This window comes from Cydia strobilella, chromosome Z (genome assembly GCF_947568885.1).
Source record: "Cydia strobilella chromosome Z, ilCydStro3.1, whole genome shotgun sequence".
NCBI classification, from domain to species: Eukaryota; Metazoa; Arthropoda; class Insecta; order Lepidoptera; family Tortricidae; genus Cydia; species Cydia strobilella.
Genome location: NC_086068.1, coordinates 43,990,273 through 44,011,717, shown reverse-complemented (window position 1 = coordinate 44,011,717; position 21,445 = coordinate 43,990,273). Strand labels below are relative to the sequence as shown.

Here is a 21,445-nt window from a genome sequence, read left to right as displayed (position 1 = left end):
AGGAAAAGTGATTTAATAGGGAATATTACGCGAAACTCTGCTAAGGGGGCGCCATTATCACAATCTGAGGGTCTATCGCGAAACAAGAAAATCAAAATTTCGTTATCTAACATCTCCTGTCACTTGCATATTCGAGCGATAAAGAGGCAGATAACGAAATTTCGGATTCGCGTTTGCCGGTAGATCCTCTGTAAACAAACCGCCTTGATGCACCAATGTCATATTTAATTATTTCTGAAAACTTGTCAAAAACCTGTTAAAGGTACAGTATGTATAAGTTACTCTATGGTTTACTAAAAAGGCTAATCCTGCACTGGTGGCAGAACGTTGCAGTTAATATCCCCTATTTGTTACAAGTTTTATTAAATAAAGTTTTTCGATATCTTGTGAAGTTTTTAAGATATCCGCTCTTGAAGGTTTATTTAGGGCTCTCATTTTTATCTTTATTATCTACATCAGTGAAGCTGCTAGGCCGGGTTTGGTATCGTTTTCGTATGAATCGGGGGTCCTGAATTTATTTATGATATCAACATTGACACCATTCCTAAGTAAAAAAAAAAATTAATCAATGTTTTTTTTTTATAACCTCTTCACGCTTACACCGCTGAACCGATTTCATTGAAATTTGGTATAGAGATGGTCTGAGTCCCGGGACAGTACATAGGATAGTTTTTACAAAGAGGATATAATAAGATAGAGCGGTACTGTCATAGTAAATTTTGTAACCCCAGTAAATTCACTGCCATCTATCGACACACCTTAAAACTAAAAATGAAGATTTATAAAAATACGATAAAATGTATTTAAATATGGATAAATGATTTTTTTTATTTGCATTAATTATTTTTATGATTTTGACCCATGTTCTTTTACTGATATGCGTTAAAAATGTTAAATAACAAACGAAACCGTCAACGCCATCTATACGACAGTAGGCCAAAGCTAGTAGCGCCCTCTGATCGAGAATCAAATTTTCTTGATTTTCGAGGCACGTTTTTTCCTTAGACTGTATCCATCTATTACGGAGATATCTATCTTTGGTTTTTATAACCAAAATCATCTTTTGAGGGTGTGAAAAGTGGGGTTGAAGTTTGTTGAAGTTGAAGGGTTGAGGATTTAAAAAAAGTTATTTGTTTAAAGTTTGTTTGTTTGTTTTGTTTCGGTTTTTACTTCGGAATGGTGTCAATGTGATACCGTAAATGAATTTGGCACTCCCGATTTATACGAAAACGATACCAAACATGACCTAGTAGCTTAATTGATGTAGATATCAAGATAAAATTGAGTCCTAAATAAACCTTCAAGAGCGGATATCTCAAAAACTATGCAAGATATCGAAAAACTTGATTTTATATAACTTGTAACAAATTAAATCACTTTTCATATTGCATAAGTGGCCATGTCGCTTAGACGCATAGTTTCCGACATATAATAGAAAAACCGAAAAATGGAACCTTGAAACCCCCCTCCCCCCGGCACCAGGGTTACGGCCGGGGACTTTTGATATGTTTACCTCCTAACTAGTCCGAACAAAGTTACGCAGTCAAAAAATGTGTTCCTAGCATTTCCCTCTATACCTTCTTATTGCTTGGCCTATGCGACTTATTTTTCAAGTGATTTTTAATAAAAAGACACGTCAAGATCGCTTACCTTCTTTTTAATGAAAAAAAAAACGAATTATAGCTTTGATATACCTGCACGGCTATCACGTATTGCGCCTTACCTCATACACTCGGGAGCAAAAAAATCGACTCAAGTCACATTTTTTAGTTTTTTTCAATTTTTCTGAAAACGAATATTTCAGTGAAAATTAAATTGCAGTATTATTGTTTATTAATTAAGCTATCAAAAACATTAACAACCGTTGAAATCGGTTTGGTAAATTTCAGGTTATTGGTATTTTTGTAGAAAACAACATTTTACCTGCTTTGATTATGCACGAGTTGCGCAACTTTGAGGGCCATAAAAACCGGTGTATCCGGTTATGTCTTATCAGAAGTTGACCTGTGCACTTCTCCCGCAATCATTCCCTGGAATTACCTGCAAGAAAATGGACACGACAGAAACTGAAGCTGGCCAAGTTATCGTCTTGCTCAATCAAGGCCTTACGCAGCGTGCAGTTGCTGAACAGCTGAATTTAAGTCAGTCTGCTGTTTCCAGAGTCAACCAAAAGTTCATTCGGACCGGAAACCTTGCTCGCAAACCTGGATCTGGCTGTCCCAGGTGCACATCGAGGAGAGAGGACCACTTCATCGTTACGGCCAGTCTTCGTGATCGACAGCGTACCGGCGTTGACATCCAGCAGCAGCTGATGCAGAACCGAGAGCAACCAGTCAGCAAGTGGACAGTTCGTCGAAGACTTAAGGAAGCCAACCTTACCCCAAAAAGGCCTGCCACAGGGCCCAAATTGACGGGGAGGCACCGGGACGCTCGTATGGATTTCGTAACCACTTACGAAAATTGGACGTACGAACAATGGAGCCGCGTACTCTTCAGCGATGAGTGCAGGGTGTGTCTCCATGGCAGTGACAAAAGAAGACGGGTGTACCGAAGACCTGGAGAACGATTTGCGCAGTGCTGCATCTCCGAGACGGTCGCCTACGGAGGGGGATCCGTCATGATGTGGGCGGGGATATCCATGGAGGGGAGGAGCGAGCTGGTTTTCATTCCTGGTGGGGGCCGCGGAGGTGGTTTGAACGCAGATCGTTACATCACAGATATCCTGCAAGGTCATGTCGTCCCCTATGCAGGATTTTATGAGGAGGGGTTCCATCTCATGCAAGATAACGCCCCTTGTCATACCGCACGAGTCACGCGGGCATACCTTGCTCAGGTTGGCATCCCCACCCTTGCATGGCCACCTCTGAGTCCGGACTTGAACCCCATCGAGCACTTGTGGAATTATCTAAAAAGGAAGGCTCGAGCCCGGGATCCCGCTCCTGACACGATTTTGGCCCTGAAAAAGGCTTTGGTCGAGGAATGGGAAGCTTGTCCGCAGGATACCATCAGGAAGCTGATAAGATCCATGAAGAACCGGATTGCAAGCGTCAAGAAGGCCCGCGGCGGAAATACAAAATATTAAACAGGAAAAATTAAATGGTTTTCTCTCTACGAAATTGCTTTTATTCCCATTTTTAGGACGTTAATTGAACGTGATTTTACCCCATTTTGCTGAAATCGCTCAGATTTCAGTATCTGAAATAATACTTCAGGAATTTTGTGTTTTTAAAAAAGGTAAATTTAGCAGCTTTTTGGTACTATTACTTTAAGAATACGCGAATTAGTTTCGGAGATATTTCGTTTTTAAATCCAACACAGATTTGAGTCGATTTTTTTGCTCCTAAGTGTAGTCCTCATACTTACTAGCTTACATTAAACAATTGTATTGATGTCGTTCTTAATTTAGGGTCCTTGTCCCATAAAAACTTGCATTAACATTATTAAAGCGATAGTCGTCCGAATGGTTGCGCTCGAGTAAAAAAAATAGATTTCATTTTATTTTAAAAAGGCAACAGAAAATATCTCGGCCATCATGATTAGGGTCCTTATAACATTTAAAACCTTCGCGCTTTGAACAAATATTAAATCAGATTTATAATCGGGTCTATCGCGCATTTATTTTGGGGTCCTTGTTAATGACCCAAGGGTTTTAGATTTCAACTCGGGACAACTAGCTTTGTATGCCAAATTAGTGCGTGTGTGCTGCCTCGTCATAATAACAAATTGGCGTTACTTGTCGGTTTTATCAATCTGTGTATACGAATTTTGTTAATGCTTAACACTGATCACTTGTATTTTATGATACATATTCGTCGTTTGTGTGTCAGTGTGAGTACTGAAACGGAGTGTATGATTGTGTGCCAGGAGTGTATCTGGTCCCCGTATGAAGAATTTAGCCCGTCGCTCGCCCACGACCGACGGCACGTCGGGGTCGGCCGGCGCGGCCGGCGGCGGTGGCGGTGGCAGCAGCAATACTAGTGCACGGTAATTACATTTACAGTACATATGGTGCTACTTTCTCGCACTAGTGCGAAAAAGAGCACTTTTCGTGCATATGTCGAAAGTTTAAAGGGCCATATGTACTGTAAAACGTTGTTCGATATACGTGCGAATAGGTAATTCGCAACTCGTGTCGATTTAAAACACTCCCTGCGGTCGTGTTTTAATTTATCGCCACTCGTTTCGAATTTCCTCTTTTCCGCACTTGTATCGTAAATAACTATTTCACCTCGGCAGCTCGAACAAGCCTGTACAATGTAGCTTTTTAATTTAGTGAAGGCCATGAACTTCATACTTTTATTACATTTTTTTTATGGTACGGTACGGTCCGGTCCGGTCCGGTCCGGTCCGGTCTCGTCTCGTCTCGTCTCGTCTCGTATCGTATCGTATCTTATCGTATCGTACATATTATAATACTTTTTTTTTCTGTTTATAATATATTATATTTATCTATTTTTTCGAAATACATTTTAACCTTTAATATGTTCTCACTACTGAGGTGAAAAATTATGTGTGCAACACGAGAGCAAAGTTATTTTACATCTCGTGTTTTTGAGTCCCTCGCTACGCTCAAGATTCTACCTTAGAATCACTCGCTTCGCTCGTGATTCAATTAAAGAATCTTTCGCTTTCTCGGGACTCAAAATAAACACTCGCAAGAAAAACCAACTTTCCTCTCTTGTTGCACAAATAACTATTCATCCATTTATAATATTTATAAATCAATCCTTTCGTAAGATACAAGTGGTACAATATTGTACAAGACTAAAACCAATTTCTACAGTCACTTTGTCACTTTTAACGTTTTTAAATGTTGTCAATAACAAATGTATCTCCAGTTATTCTATTTAAAAAAACCGGCAAGAAACACTAAAATTTGTTATAAACAATAATAATTATTCAAATATATTAATAAGTATATACAATAAATCGTATAAAAAATATTTTGTTTGATCTAGGGCTTAGTTATTAAATAAACAGGTACCTATCACATCCCAGAAAAATTGTCTCTTCGAAAATGTTCATGCAGAACATACGAGAGATTAATCCATCCTCTCATCATCCTTGTTTTCTCACCTATTTATATATATATATATATCGGTCATTGGTTCTTAGTTTCAAAGGAAATTAAGAACTAACGTCATCTGTCCGTTGAATGTTTTCATTTCTGTTACTTGTCGGTTTATTTAGATTTATGTGTTGTAAAATCATCACTTGTATTTTATGCGTTTGCACATTTTGATAGTCAGTGGTTGTTATTAATGTTGTTGTGTTGTGTGACAGAAGCGGGCCGGGGCCCCGCATGAAGAACCTGACGCGTCGGTCGCCGAGCGGGCCCGCGCCGCGCCCGCCGCCTTCTCGCGAGCCGCGACGCGCTCTCAGTGTCGATGCTAGACCATATTCACCACAGGTATGCTTCCATTTTATTATGTACTTTATTCATTCCCAGATCGCTTTATACTGCTTCTTGATGGTTGTAGTATTACGGGTAAGAATGTACCATCATACTTCTAATCGACCATCTCTTTTGGCTGCTTTGTAACTTGACTTTCAATATGTGAACAGGCCGCCCCAGGGACTGAAGGAGCAGGATACAGCGGCGACAGACAAGGACATAACGAACATCTCACCTTACACCAAGCACAGTTAGGCGAAAGACTTTACCCCAAAGTAAGTTTCAATCTGTATGTTTCAATGTATTAAATCTAGGTCCAATAATATGTAACCACTTTGGTTGTTTAATGCAACCCGTCCATAGTGTCTTCTTAATAATGTATCGATGAGTTTAAACAGGTGCACTCATTACACCCATCTTTCGCGGGTAAAATAACTGGCATGCTGCTAGAACTAACGCCGGCGCAGCTACTCGTGCTGCTGGCGAGCGAGGACGCGCTGCAGCAGAAAGTGCGCGAGGCCATGGACCTCATCGTCATGCATCCCTCTGAAGCGATACTGGGTGAGCATCTATATCATCTTTAACACAATAATGCCACATCACATGAAAACATTAAATCTGGATACAACAATTTATTATTTTTTTACATAAATTTTTATACATCGGGTTTTTCGGTGCGGGAATGTTTGACATTAGCCGAAGAGTAGTTATTGACTTAAAAACAGAATGTACTCTAGCAGGTTTCTGCTTATTAAATAATTAATAACACAAAAGATTAAATATTTTTTACAAATATTTTAACAAACTGCTACCAAATGACTCAACTATTTTCTTCACCACATCAGCGATAGAAAAATACTAATTGTAAAACATTATTAACATTACAAATCAAATCCAAATGAACATTTTTTAATACGTATCATTCAAAATCATCATTCAAAAGTCAATTTTATACGCCGACATCAAAAATTATCATTTTTTTTTGGATCAAACTACTTCGCCACTCTTCTGGATAAGATGCAACTTTCTCTGCCGTTTTGGAAAGATAAGGAGGGTCTTTACGAGCTAGTGTGGTGAAAATAAAATTGTATCGTTGTGTGTATACAATCCGCAGAGAGGTCGTTATTCATTAGGCATAATATGATGTTTTCTCAGACTAACCTGTCTGATTATCTCTACTCTTACTAAAGTAATGTATGTTTATTTTTGAGATTTAACGTGATGCACTTCCGTGGCTTATCTTGGCTGTATGGGGAATTCCTTGACGCTTTTCCTTGCTCAAATAACATAGGTCCTGGTCTCGTTAGTTTTAAATGTTTAGTCGGTCCATTGAATTATTTAGAATGGCACCCGCGTATTAACTCATGCAGTTTAAAATGTGACTTCACATAGTCGTTTTGGGTGCAGATCTGGACGTTTTCTCACTGTCGGAACGAAGCGCCGCGGCGGCGGGCTCCGGGTCCGGCGGCGGTGGCGGTGGCGGTGGCGGTGGCGGTGGCGCGGGCGGTCCGGGGGGCGCAGGCGGCGCGGGCCCGCCCATCGCGGCTCCGCCGCCACCCGACGACGCCGCCCCTCTGTTCTACTCGCCAGGCAAGCGCGGCTACTACTCGCCCAGACAAGGACGTGCGACCCCTGAACGGATTAATGCTTTTAGGAATGTTGGCAGGTTAGAATCATACCATGTTTCATATTGTTTTGTTTTGTTACTTAGTTAGTTTTAAATTGGGAATTGCTTGTTACATTAAAAGAAACATCTCATGTGTGCTTATTTTAATTACAGAATCATCGGCCTGTGTCTGCTACAAAATGAATTATGCCCTATGTTCCTCAATCGACATGTACTGAAATATATTCTTGGTCGACCAGTTCGGTTTCATGACTTGGCGTTTTTTGACCCCGTCGTGTACGAAAGCCTGAGGCAACTCGTGGTCGACGCTGAAACTGGCGATTCACATTCATTATTCGCTGCTCTAGATCTCAACTTTAGGTAATTATAATCATATATTTATTTATTTTACACTTAGTTTTCTAATATTATATGATTGGCTTTTGTCACCTTAGTAGTGATTATATTTCGTTCGTTTCATTCTTCAGATATTACATTTACCAGGTAGTCCTTTAAACCTACAGGCGACTTTTGCACTATATTAAGAGAGTCAATTGACTATTGAACTGATTTTTAGTTCATTCATTCATTTCCCTACCCTTCCCGTTCGTTCCACCCTCATAGTTGCTCATTCTTTTTTCGTGCACGGCGACGAGCGCACGCGCCCTTTAGCTCCTCGGCTACGACATTATTACCTACAGAAATGTCGAAGCGCACAGCTAAAGACAAGTTAAATTTTTTACCGTGAAAACATTAAACGTTTTGAAGATCATAAAAGACGATACCGGATAATTTATGATTCGTCTTCATCGGAAGATGAAGGTAAGTTCTTTGTTTTATTATTTGGTGTTGAGAAGTGATTAAAATGAGCCGACATAGGGATTGACTGCGAGTCTCTAACTATGATCATATAACCAGCGGGGTTGACCGCGAGTCTCCAATGATGTAAACAAGCAGAACAATGCGCGCAGTCTTCAGTAGATGCGCGTTACTCTGCGACACCAATATTTTCTCAACCTACCCCTAAAATGTAATAATCATTTCTTGTTTGTTTTAGAGATTGTAATGGAACAAAATCTAGATGGTTCCATACCGGCTCCTGATCCTATTATACAGGAACCACAACTAAACATCGATCCCGTAATACCGGAACATAATAGTGATGTGCCGATGCCGGACCATAATAACGGGGTTCCTGTACCTGAAAATCAGGCAGATTTGCCCATGTCGTCAGCTCAATCCGAGCTCGACCCGGATATGCTGCTGGCTCTCGGGGAATCGACCGAGGATACCCCCGAGTATGGCGAAAAAATCCACGATAATTTATCGAAACTTTGGTTACCGTTACTCAAAAAAGGTATAACGAATGAAGCCAAGGATAAAATCCAAAAAGGCTATTTGGTTCCCGACAACTGTCGATTGTTACAAGCACCAAAATTAAACGTGGAGATTTCAGCAGCCGTACCCGATATGGTCCGGAACCGAGACAAAAATCTGACTGCAACGCAGCAACAACTCGGCCACGGGATCGCTGCCGTCAACAGGGCCATGGATATTAAATGGGTCGATGCCAACGGAATCGAAGCTATGAATCACCTCAGCAACGGCTGCCGTATTCTTGTGACCTCCATGCGTCATCTACTCAGAGCCGCATAAAACTCATCACACCTAGTCTCGATAAGACGTTCTTGCAAGTTATTCAAGACACAGAACGTGATGATACCCTGGTTGGTAATAAATTGTCCGAAAACATTAAGGCAGCTAAGACCATTGAAAAACAAGGTCTCCAACTCAAGGAAACGTCCCCAAAGAAACCTGCGCCTGCACAGCCGTCGACAAGTCGAGCTTCGTACTCGGGAAACTGGTCAGCGCCCCCTCGTTATGCGTCGAACAGGGGAGGGGGGGGGGGGGGTGCTCGCAGGCAGACGAATTACACCAGGCGGACGTTTCCAGTTCCACAGCCGGCCAAAGACATCCCCCGCGACACCGTAACGCAGGTACATGCCGGCCGATCATTTTTATTACTGTTGGCTAAAACTCAGTCCCATTTAACTCGGACGTAAAACAAATAGTTGTTCCATCAAACACGCTTGAACAAAGTGAAATAGCTGATATGAAATTAGCTATACAAAAGCTGTTAGATTTAGGAGCCATATACTGAGTGCCATAAAGTCAAAAACCAATACATATTTATAAGGTTTTTCTAACCCCAAAACCTAACGAAGGAAAGCGTTTAACCTAAATTTAAAAGGCGGCCTCAAAACTCATTCCTAAAAATGGTTTTTTAGCCACAATAGATTTGACAAAAGCATATCTGCTTATATCTATAAATATTAATGAAAAAAATGGTATCTAATTTGAGATCTCGAGGTCTCAAATTTGTCATCTATTTGGACGACATTCTGTGCATAGGAAATACCTTTCAACAATGTCTTATATAATGTTAAAGAAACCTTAAAGCTATTGCAATGTTTAGGATATGTTATAAATTACGATAAGGGTTCCTTACATCCAGAACAGACTTGTAAATTTTTAGGGTTTAACTTTCACACCCACAATTTTACCATTGCCTTACCTGAGGATAAACGAAATAAAATCGCACAATTGGTTCGTAAATTTCTAGGCCTGTCTAAATGTACCATCTCGAATGGTAGTTTTCACAACTCATCGGAGTTTTAGTGTCGGCCTGTTCCGCTGTAAAATACGGTTGGGTTTATACAAAAACCTTAAAAAGGCTAAAATATTTCGAGTTAGAAAATAACGATAATTTTGACGCCAAAATGAAACCTTCTAGTTTCATATTAGACGATCTTAACTGGTGGTTAAACAATGATTATACTCGTACATCAAACAATTACATGAGATATCCCAGTTTTCAACTCGAAATTTACAGTGACACATCCAACTCAGGTTGGAGTGCCGTTTGTGGGAAAAATAAGGTTAACGGCACGTGGAAATCTTCGGAACGGGATTCTTCCTGCAGCCAACCTGTCAGACCCACACGTATTGGCTCGCCTTCCCTGTGGGTTAAGACAGCGAAGCCTAGAGGGTAATGCAGGTGCTGGGCATCCCTGCGTTTCCTTAATTCCGTCCCAGGCGGTGTAATGTCCGTGGAGAGGTCACTTCACCCACGTCAGCTTCACTGCGTGGACAACAACACGGAAGGTGGCAGTCACCAGTTATAAGTCCTGCACAAATGGGCGTGAGTGCGGACGCTAGGGGTCACTTTCGACAGTGGGAGGGTCCATCGTAGGCCCACCGCCCGCTTTAATCTGGGCAGCCCCCGGACAGTAAGGTACCAATCCGTCCCGTTACCGGTTTGTTCCTTTGAGGTGTAGGGAGCACTAGCTTTACACTAGATGACTGGTATCGTTAACTTACACACCTGGTCCAAATAAGCCGTTAAGGAATATACCTCGCCAATCCATGCGCATTGCAACATGGAATGTCCGGACCATGAGGACAGGCCTCCCGGACACCTGTGGAGGTTCCGGTTGCGCACAAGATCTGCGTAAAACTGCTGTGATCGATGCAGAATTGAGCAGGCTTAAGATTTCAGTTTGCGCCCTACAAGAGACTAGGTTACCCGACGAAGGCTCATTGCGGGAGTCCTCTTTTACGTTCTTTTGGAAGGGAAAAGACTCCGCTGATGTTCGCGAATACGGTGTTGGCTTTGCGGTCCGAAACAATACGCTTAGCGCCATTGAGACCCCGCGCGGCGTTTCGGAGCGTATAATGGTCTTAAGACTAAATAGCAACAGCGGATACGTTACTTTGGTTGCTGCTTAAATAGATTGACGCGCCGATATGAATGGTCAGTTCAACTCTATACACAGTGCGCGTAATGTATAATGCCAATTGCAATAGTGTCATCACAGTTGGTTGTTTGCCAAGCCATGCTTTGTTATCCCGCTCGCACTCGCACTCAGTGATCGCGCGCTCTCGCTCTGCGATTCTTTCGGCTATCTTCGGAAGACTTCGGGTCGGGCCGCTCGGCCGATTGCGTTTAAGTTGTCGCAAATTTCACTAATATTCTTACGAATATGATTTTCTGCATCTGCAATAAATTTAAAACTCTAGTGCGTCCGCGTAGAGCTTATAATGTTTTCTTATAGTACGAGAAGGATGCGGCTAAATCAAGTAATTTGTTTGAGATTTTGAATGTGACGAAAACAAAAGCGTTTTTTTAATATTGTTATGAAATGTTTGGTTGACTTTCGCGGTTCGCGGCAAACTAAGTACGAGTACAGAACAAGTATGTTTATCCTTTAATTTAATTGTGAATTAGTGCGTACCGTACCGAGACTGAGTATAGAAATTAGATTTGTGTATATATAGGCTGTTTGAACTAAATTATAAATATACTTAAATGAAATTGTAAATAATAGTAAAATAATTATAGAAGTTTGCCAGTCCTAAGCCTGGAGTTCCATTTTATTTTGGTAAAGTATGAAGGGAAATCAATTTGAATGCAGGTATGGTATATCTACCTGCAAAACTTACATACATAATTAATTACATACCTGTATCAGTGTCATATCAATTTTATGCAAATAATAATAAATTATGCATATTTTATGATTTATAAGAATTAACAAAAAATCTTTCACATAGCGGTGACAAAACGCAATGCGTAATAAATTAAATAAATCTATCGGCGATACGGATTACGGATAGGTACGAGACGCGCTAGTCACTAGAGTGCTGTAATGCGCTGCGTAATGTAGATGCTGTAATTTGACCATCACGCGCGCGCCGGAGCGCTGTTTCACGTTCGGGTCATGTTTCGAGTGATGAGTGATGTGATATCTCAGTGTACTATTACGTTTTCGAAAAAGTGATGTGATATAGCATTACTTTTTGGAGCACTGTTTCGCGCATGTCTACTGCTTATGCTCCGACTTTTAAATCTTCTGATGAGTCAAAAGACGCATTTTATAGCCAACTGGCCGAGACAGTGAAAACTGTTTCCGGTGGGGATCGCCTTTATATCTTAGGAGACTTCAACGCCCGTGTAGGTCAGAATCACTCCACATGGACTGGATGTATTGGTTACCATGCAATTGGCAATATTAACGAAAATGGCCAACGCTTACTAGAGTTTTGCTCTGATTACCAACTATGTGTAACCAACACATACTTTAAGGGCAAGGTGTCCCGAAAAGTCTCCGGGTCATAATGAGCAACTATGAGGGTGGAACGAACAGGAAGGGTAGGGAAATTAATGAATGAACTAAAAATCAGTTCAATAGTCAATTGACTGTCTCTTAATATTGTGCAAAAGTCGCCTGTAGGTTTAAAGGACTACCTGGTAAATGTAATATCTTCGAATGAAACGACTCATATAATAGTGATCGAACTTCGCTCGAGAAGTTCGTTTGATCATCTACTAGTGACCTTAAGCTAGGTACGATATTTAGTTTGGGTAATGTTTGTGCCAGCTTGGAAATGTGCGAAGAGGAGGGAGGCGGGTGCGTGGAGCTGGTGGCGGGCGGGCGTGAGCTCGAGGTCACTGCCCTCAACGTGTACGACTATGTGCGCAAGTACGCGCAACACCGCATGCTGCTCTCGCAGGAGAAAGCACTCGAGGTATAATACAAGCTGTTTATTAACACCCTACCTACCCTACAATACATACCCACTATCTATTTGTTCATTTATTCTATTTTCCCATAATGATTAAATTATTACCGCAAATCACAATAACAAACGAAATGCCACGCCGCCAAAAGATATCAATAATTTCGAGTATCAATCAAAGTCCGTAATCCACAATACTTCCCAAGTGCATTTTGATAAAATTTAAACAACACCACTTTTGGCTTATGCATGTGGATGTGGAGGCAATTCTAGTAAGGATCTTCTCGTCCAGATAACAATGTGAGTGTACACTTTAGGCAATACGAGTGGGCGTCCTGGACGTTCTGCCCGAGTCTGCATTGGAAGGCTTGACGGCAGAGGACCTACGACTGCTGCTGAACGGGGTCGGCGACATCAACGTGGCGGCGCTGGTCTCCTACACCAGCTTCAACGACGAAAGCGGCGAGCCCCCGGAGCGGCTGGCGCGCTTTAAACGCTGGCTCTGGGCTATCGTCGACAAAATGACGCATCTTGAACGACAAGACCTGGTCAGTGTGATCATTACAAATGATTTGCTTTCAAGTTCCCTTACAACAACAACAACTCACTCGCGAACACTCACAATATCTATTCTGCTGACCCGTGTTTCAACAGTTTAATTGTGACGTGACACTACAGGCGAGTGACGTCACTGCTTAGCATTTCAAATCAATAGGGACCGTGCGCGTTGGAGAGTCTGCCATCTTGTGTCCTGAATCGGAAACATAAACATGTACATTGCCAAAGCGGTAGATGTTCACGTATGTTTTCTTGTACAGTCAAGTGTAAAAATATGGGTATGGGTGGGTTCTCGATATTACTGCAATGTTCTGCCACCAGAGTGCAGCACTAGCCTTTTTAGTAAACCATAGAGTAATTTATAGATACTGTACCTTTAACCGATTTTTGACAAGTTTTCAGAGATAATAAAATATGACATTGATGTAACAAGGCGGTTTGTTTACAGAGGACCTACCGGGAAACGCGAATCCGAAATTTCGCGTAATATTCCCTATTCGCTGGCAATAGAGCTATGGGACATATTTTTGAGTATGATTTTTACACATGACTGTACATAGTAGGTTCTGCCATCTTGTGGGCTACACCGGAAGCATAAACTTCACATATACGCTTTGCGCCAAAAATCTGAAGGCTCCTATGCTGCTCCCTATAGATCATGCACGCTCCCTATCTGAATAATGGCAAAGATAGATATAACTCCGTAATAGATGGATACAGTCTAAGGAAAAAACGTGCCTCGAAAAATCACGAAAATTTGATTCTCGATCAGATGGCGCCACTAGTTTTGGCCTACTCTCGTATCGAGGGCGTTGACGGTTTCGTTTGTTATTTATAATTTTAACGCATATCAGTGAAAGAACATGGGTCAAAATCATATAAAAATAATTAATGCAAATAAAAAAGACATTTATCCATATTTAAATACATTTTAACGTATTTTTATAAATCTTCATTTTTAGTTTTAAAGTGTGTCGATAGATGGCAGTGAATTTACAGTGGTTACAAAATTTACTATGACAGTACCGCTCTATCTTATTATATCCTCTTTAATAATGGCTATCGTTTTGACAGTTTGAAAAAAGAAGCTGATTGACTTGACAGTGAACATTCCTATTTCTTTTATCATCGGATATACGGGGAGATCCTTTACATACATTTTTTTAATTTCAACCAGGGATGTTGCGAATATTCGCATCCGCAACCGCGGAACTTCCGCATTATTTTCAACATCCGCATCCGCATAAAATCGATGCGAAGCTTAATGCGGATGCCGATGTGGAAGGTATAACAGGTAGGTACAGGAGCAACTACCCCCACCACTTTCGCGCTTGTCTTCTCATATATTTGTATTCAGGACATCATACTGATACCAAATATACCCATGTCCGAGACGACATGAGCGAAAAGTAACCTAAAGCCTGTTCGGCCACTCTACTAATAGGAATCTCGTTTCGTTTTTGTGATTCGTCGATCGAGCAATTTAGCCTATGACGGACAGCGACAAGAAGTGAATAATTTGTGAGCGTCAGGATGGCGGGTGGACCTCTGCGATTTCAACGAAATATTTATAAACATATTGTACCTTCAGTGTACCTCAGTGGTACCTTTAATAAAAACCAGTGTGCCTCTCTACAAAACGAAATATTTAACAAAAGCGGTCCTTTTTTGTTAAATATCTACTCTTAGGTATATATATAATTATATAATTTTTAATGAAAGTTTACGGAGGTATACTGAAGGTACACTATAAATACATACATTTCTACATTTGCTACATTTGTCACCCTCTTTTCACTTTCTCCTCTCATCTACTCAAAGGTTAACTGGAAGAGATCCCTCATAGGGATAAGTTCGCCTTTGTACATCTTATTATTTGTACCATGTAATTTTTAATGTGTATATTTGTACAATAAAGAGTTTACTACTACTACTACTACTACTACATTTCGCGTGAAATAATGCAAGATTTCATAGGTCCACCCGCCAACCTGACGTCAGGATGGCGGGTGGACCTTTTTTGTTAAATATCTCGTTTTATAGAGGTACACTGGTTTTTATAAAAGGTACACTGAGGTGTACACTGAAGGTACAATATGTTTGTAAATATTTCGTTGAAATCGCAGAGGTCCACCCGCCATCCTAACGCTCACAATAATTTAAACTTTAGTATAGTAATGCGATTGTGGGGCACCTATATTCTTGTTCAAATACTGTTTCATTTTTCTTTTTAACTAAAAACTACTAGTGTAATATTTGCCGTTTTTAGGGTTCCGTACCTCAAAAGGAAAAAACGGAACCCTTATAGGATCACTCGTGCGTCTGTCTGTCTGTCTGTCCGTCTGTCACAGCCTATTTTCCCTGAAACTACTAGACCAATTAAGTTGAAATTTGGTACACATATGGAAGTTTGTGACCCAAAGACGGACATGTAACGTAAACAAATGAATTTTAAATATGGGGGCCATTTTTGAGGGGTAAATGAGAAAATCTAAATAAATAAAGTTTTTTTTTTAAACTATATCGTGTTACATATCAAATGAAAGAGCATGCTGTGAGAATCTGAAATATATATTTTTTTGTAATTTTAAAATAAATAGTTTAGAAGTTATTTAAGAAAGCCAAAAAAATTACCATTTCCCTCTTTATCTCCGAAACTACTGGGTCAAAAATTTTGAAAAAAATACACAAAATAGTTATTTACCTATAGATCACAGGAAAACCTATTAGAAATGTTCAGTCAAGCGTGAGTCGAACTTAATTATTTAGTTTTTGATCCGACCCCTACGGATTTTTAAAAAACATTTCATTCACGTTTCACATAAAAAATATATTGTTAAAAATTGTGTAATGTGCGGAACCCTTGGAAAGCGAGTCCGACTCGCACTTGGCGGTTTTATGTGCCTAATCTCGACATCCGCATCCGCGGATGTAAAAAATCGGCATCCGCAACATCCCTGGTTTAAACTTCCTCCTTCGGTATTTCTTATCAGTTGTCAGAGCAATAGGTGTAGTTAGTTGTGGTATTAAATAAGGCTAAGGCTAAATGGGTTCGTTTGTATGTGTTGCGGTGTAGGTGTACTTCTGGACTGGGTCCCCCGCGCTGCCGGCGAGCGAGGAGGGCTTCCAGCCTATGCCGTCGGTGACGATCCGGCCGGCCGACGACGCGCACCTGCCCACCGCCAACACCTGCATCTCGCGCCTCTACATACCGCTCTATTCCTCCCGACACGTGCTCAAGCACAAACTGTTACTCGCTATCAAAACGAAAAACTTTGGTTTCGTCTGAACAAACATGCCATGCTCTTTTTATTATATAAATTTCGTTTAGCTCTAAACTCAATCTTCCAGGACTGTCATATTCCCTATTCGATTTTGATTAACTTATCACTGAGATCCCTAAGAAACTAGTACCTAGTCAATGATAGGAAAACTTCTAAAATTAATACATACATACAATTATTCATGATTTACCACCATTTTATAGTGCGTTTTTTTAGCATTAGACAAAAGGTAAACAATCTTGACGTGTCTTTCTATTGAAAAATATCGAAAAAATTAGCTTATATTACTTATGAAAGCAAAATAATGTAAAATATCGTATATGATTTATAATTGTAACATATTTGAGATCGCTTCCTATCTTTCTAATGCTAAAAAAACGAACTCTAGAAAATATCAAACTGATTTACTAACAATGTTTCGACGGACATCCTTTTAACTGTTTTACAAATTGAATGATTAGAATAGGCTATTTGACTAATTTTTGAAAATGGTTTTAATTTATTGTTTATGACTTAATAATTACACTACATTGATATTTCCGTGAAATTTCCTATATTAAATATATAAAAAAAAAACAATGTTAAAGTTTTTATTTTGAACGCGCCTTAAACGCTGTTTTTGCAAAGGGGCTAATCACGTGACACGTGTGACGTCACACGCGAGTAAACTCAGTCAATGACCTTAGTAAATGTTATGGTTTATGTGCATTGAATTGATAATTTCACTGTAAAATGGTATATAAATGGTGTATAGTGCCGCAATGTTTAAGTACGACTATAAAAAATCCAGATAAATTGTTTGTTTCCGTTCCAACGAATCCCAAAAAAAGAAAAATGTGGTTAAAACTAGCGCGAAGAGACCCAAAGAGCATTTAAGCGCATATAAATGTTTTTATGTGTGAAGACCACTTCGATGTAAGTAATATTTAACTGTAAATAAATATGGTAATTAAAGCAGCGGATTTTGTTATTTAACGAAACAAGATCTAGGTATTTAATGTATTACTACATAACCTAATAACATAGCTCTTTCAGCATTAGTAGGTAGTTAGTAGCATACTTTTTCTTTCAAACTAAAGTGCAGTATGGAGATATTATTCTCGTCATCGTAATCTATATATATATATCGTCGTCGTATTCGTATCATCGAAATCGAAATGTTTTTACATTTCTAAGTTCCGCAGCATAGTAATCCGGATTATCTTTAAAGAAAAGTGTAACCATTAATGCGTCTGTCTGGTAGGTTGCGCTATCAGCTTTCACATATTTCGGCTCCATTTTGAGATTCTTATGAATATTGTGCTACTAGATATACGGATAGATCGGAATATATCAGAAAACTGTGAAACAATAACTAAAATTAACTAAATACAAATAAAACAGTTAAAACACTCAAGGCAAGCAAGAATTTTTACCCGCGTGTGACGTCATCCGAGCGTTGACCAATCACAGAGCGTTCACGTCCCTGATGAAATTTCAAAAAATATTAAATTTTCTTTCGTTTATTTTCCAAAAAATAAACATAATTTACATTCAAATATAGTGAAATATACTTTATTATCTTTCAGGATGACAGCAATTCGTTATATATTTTTGATGTTGTCAAATACCCTATTGTGATGTCGTACCATAGACAAGTCTCTATTGGGTAAACCTTACATTAATTCTTAACAGTAATATTTTACTTACACAGTCACTCATGGAATTACTATTTGGGAGAGGAAATTAATTTCGAGAATCATAGTACATACTAATGTATTTTTGCAGTTGATATTAAATATTATTTTATTTTCAGATATTATGTGTTATCAATGCACACACTGGCTTTATAAGTATAACTTTGCTATACACCTATAAGTCTTATAACTTACTGAGACACAGATATTTCCTGTCCCATTATGGCTTATTGTTTATAAGTAATATTAAGTAAGAAGTAATATAAAAGACTGAACCGCCAATTTTTTTAACGTCAGTGGTTGTCAACAATTTAATTCCGTGTTTAACACGTTAACTGCCCCAATTTGAATTGTTAACCTTACGGCTTTGTAACGGAGGTTTCCCGTGACCCACATAAGGGGCACGGATCGTGAACGTGTTAAACAATCTGTACATGAACGTGCACCAGTTCTTTTTTTTAAACCGCATTAATTGCACTAGTTTAAATCCATAAAAAGTAATCCTTAGTTCATGTTTATTTTTGCCAAAGTAGAAAACCTAGGTGATAGCAATAGCAATAATTGTCAGAAATTCATTAAGAAGGTTTCTATTTTGAATTGACGCAAGGTTACCTATATAGATATGGCTCGATTGTAAGTGATCAAGACAGTAATATTTTGTTTATTTATACAAATCTTTGTCAGAAAATACCCAGGCAGGCAGGTAATCGACTACCATATAAATTACACACGAGACTCGTACTTTACCCGCGATTGTTGATAATGGTGAGTTTGCATAGTATTGTGAGATATAATATAAATTTCAACTTGTATTATTTTAAATTTCAAAAATGTAAGCTTCATTTTTTTTAGATGTTTGTCGTGTAGTGGCGAAGATAATTAGTATTTTGTTAAAGGGCATTCACAAACATCTTACACCTAGGCCTCTCATGTCGCATGCAGAACAAAATTTGAGGGATTTTTTTTTTACCTATACCAAAGAGTTATTGTTTTATAAGACATTAGCACAATCGGATTAGGACTAACCTCGAAATCTCTGGAACAGTCCTGAAATATGGTATGTATGTTATAAAATGTCTCTTTTTCATGTCCACACTATTTCACATTTGGGGACCTCTAATCATTTGATTTAGCTTTATTTTAGTTTAACCACAGATTGCAATTATAAGTGCCTAACTCCGATTCATACTATTAATACGTTTAACATCCGACTGTCTTAAAGGTTTTGTATTTATAAAAATGTGTCCTAGTCATTTAACTTCATCGAGGCTTTTATAAGTAATGTCGCTGAATGAAAACCCATATCAGTTTATAAAGCACTAGGTTAAAATAAATCATCTTAACAGCACTAGGAGCCAAGTTAATTTGAACTAAGATCTACATGTTTTTTTTTCTTTTAAATAATATATCGTCTTATCAGTATGATTTCATATTCGGCGTCCTCTCAAGGCGGCTGTATTGATTTTTATTTAATAAAACAAGAGTAAACAGATTGTGAAGGGAAAGAGCAAGCTACCAATACGTCATTTGAAAAAATCTGTCCACTATCCTAGGCTACAGGGTGTACTGCATTATCAGTACTTAAACCCATTAGCTTACTTTCTGGTTAAGTCGCAGTCGAGTAAAATGTTGATATTGGGGTTGATCATGTACAAATGTATACACAAAAGTAGAATTCATATTCCTCTAAGTTTCCTAATAAGAGAGTGTCCCCTGGAAAAGTATAAGCAGGCCTATGGAACTCCGCGCGAGCGAGATTTCAAGGTTAGTCCTAAACCGATTGTGCTACATGTAAAGGCTAAAAAGTTAAAACTTGCCCCCTAGTTTGACTTGAAATAGAGAGCGCTGTACTGCGATATATGTTTTGTGGTCACTGGATTGTCAAACATCAACTTTGAGCAACCAGTTACCGCATAATGCACGGAGCCGTACAGCGCCTTCCACATCAGGTGACAAAATCCAAAGGACGAATTCTTAAATTTTACATATCCTATACAATCAACGACCTATACGCATACGCCCTATCATTTTCATTGAGACTTATCCATTTAAAGTACTAGAGTATATGTGGCTTTCCATTGTGGCTTCTATAAGAGAAGGGTCCTTATGCACATAAAGCATATGGACCCTATAGGCTTGGAACGCCACATATTACCTTAACTATAGCTTCAAGAATCATTCTGATGAAAGTGTCGTAATTCAAGGTGATATTTCCTTTGCCTCAACTATTTGTTTTACGTATTATCTACTTAATTACTTACGTAATATCCAGTATTATATAAGATTTATTAAAATACTGCGCCCTAACTTTATAAATGGATGTAAGATTTGCTATTTAAATTGTGATAAAGAATGTATTGCCACTTTCCACCAACGCTCAATTTTATGAACCTGTATGTACCAAGCGGATTGGCGTGTGTAGTTTATCTTGGGTAACCTCGGTATCGTTTGAAATCTACATTTTTGATAAAAATAATAAAATAACTCTGCTCGCACATTTAAAACTAAAGATTGAGCCTGGTGAAAATATTTAGTAAATTGAAAGTGATCTGTTGTAGTGTAGTTATATTGATTTGATAAGATTTTTTAGTCTTGACGCGGCCCAGTAAGTCTAAAAGGACGGCATTTATATTTTCGACTTAAGGCCTTTAGTTTTAAATGAGCATTGCATTAGGACAACAATTTGGCTATATGCAATCGACATTAAGTTAAGTGATTGAAGGGTGAACGGATGCAACTACTTTTATATTAATATTACATCATTTTGTTGTGACCAACGAACGGTATATGCGTTCTTTTTTATGCTTTAGCGATAATCGGTGATAAACAACCCTTATGGTTTATTTATTATCGACAAAAAATATTCAGATATACTTTTACTGTTTATATATAGCTTTGTTATATAGGTGGAAATATAAGATAATAGAGAGAAGTAGAAGTTACAATTTGCGCCGGCTTACATTGGTGTCATTATCGTAAATGATGATAATTTTGATCCAGCATCAATGTTTTGCTCCTCTAATAATCTTAAAATTTCCTTCGATTAGGTGTAGTGTTATTCATAATAAACAATCTCAACCTGATATAATGTGTATAATTTACTTAAATTAAACCTTTTTCTTTAACCTTTATCCAGGCATATTACGAGTTATCGACCACATACGCGCCAACGACTGTATAATAGTAGATTGTGTTACAACCAGAGATGGGCAAAATGTAATCGACTAACGATTAACGACTAAGATTACAAGAATTAATTGCGACTGACGATTGAAAACGACGATTGATCAATCTTAGTTGTATAGAGTGCAACTAATTTAGTTGCAACTAAATTAGTTGCCGATTG

General features: G+C 38.9%; 1 protein-coding gene and 1 pseudogene across 1 annotated transcript in view; both read left to right on the top strand.

Moving 5' to 3' along the window:
* LOC134754963 (E3 ubiquitin-protein ligase UBR5) overlaps positions 1 to 21,181 on the top strand; it is a 149,900-nt gene extending 128,719 nt beyond the window's left edge. The window contains exons 43-51 of the mRNA XM_063691457.1: positions 3,865 to 3,984; positions 5,284 to 5,410; positions 5,566 to 5,670; positions 5,794 to 5,956; positions 6,803 to 7,061; positions 7,176 to 7,382; positions 12,443 to 12,590; positions 12,899 to 13,129; positions 16,216 to 21,181. Of these exons, the coding sequence (XP_063547527.1) occupies positions 3,865 to 3,984; positions 5,284 to 5,410; positions 5,566 to 5,670; positions 5,794 to 5,956; positions 6,803 to 7,061; positions 7,176 to 7,382; positions 12,443 to 12,590; positions 12,899 to 13,129; positions 16,216 to 16,428 (1,573 nt within the window). The 3' untranslated portion in view covers positions 16,429 to 21,181. The remainder of the gene's footprint in view (positions 1 to 3,864; positions 3,985 to 5,283; positions 5,411 to 5,565; positions 5,671 to 5,793; positions 5,957 to 6,802; positions 7,062 to 7,175; positions 7,383 to 12,442; positions 12,591 to 12,898; positions 13,130 to 16,215) is intronic.
* On the top strand, positions 8,067 to 9,064 carry LOC134754992 (uncharacterized; annotated as a pseudogene).
* Positions 21,182 to 21,445: the final 264 nt, after the last annotated feature.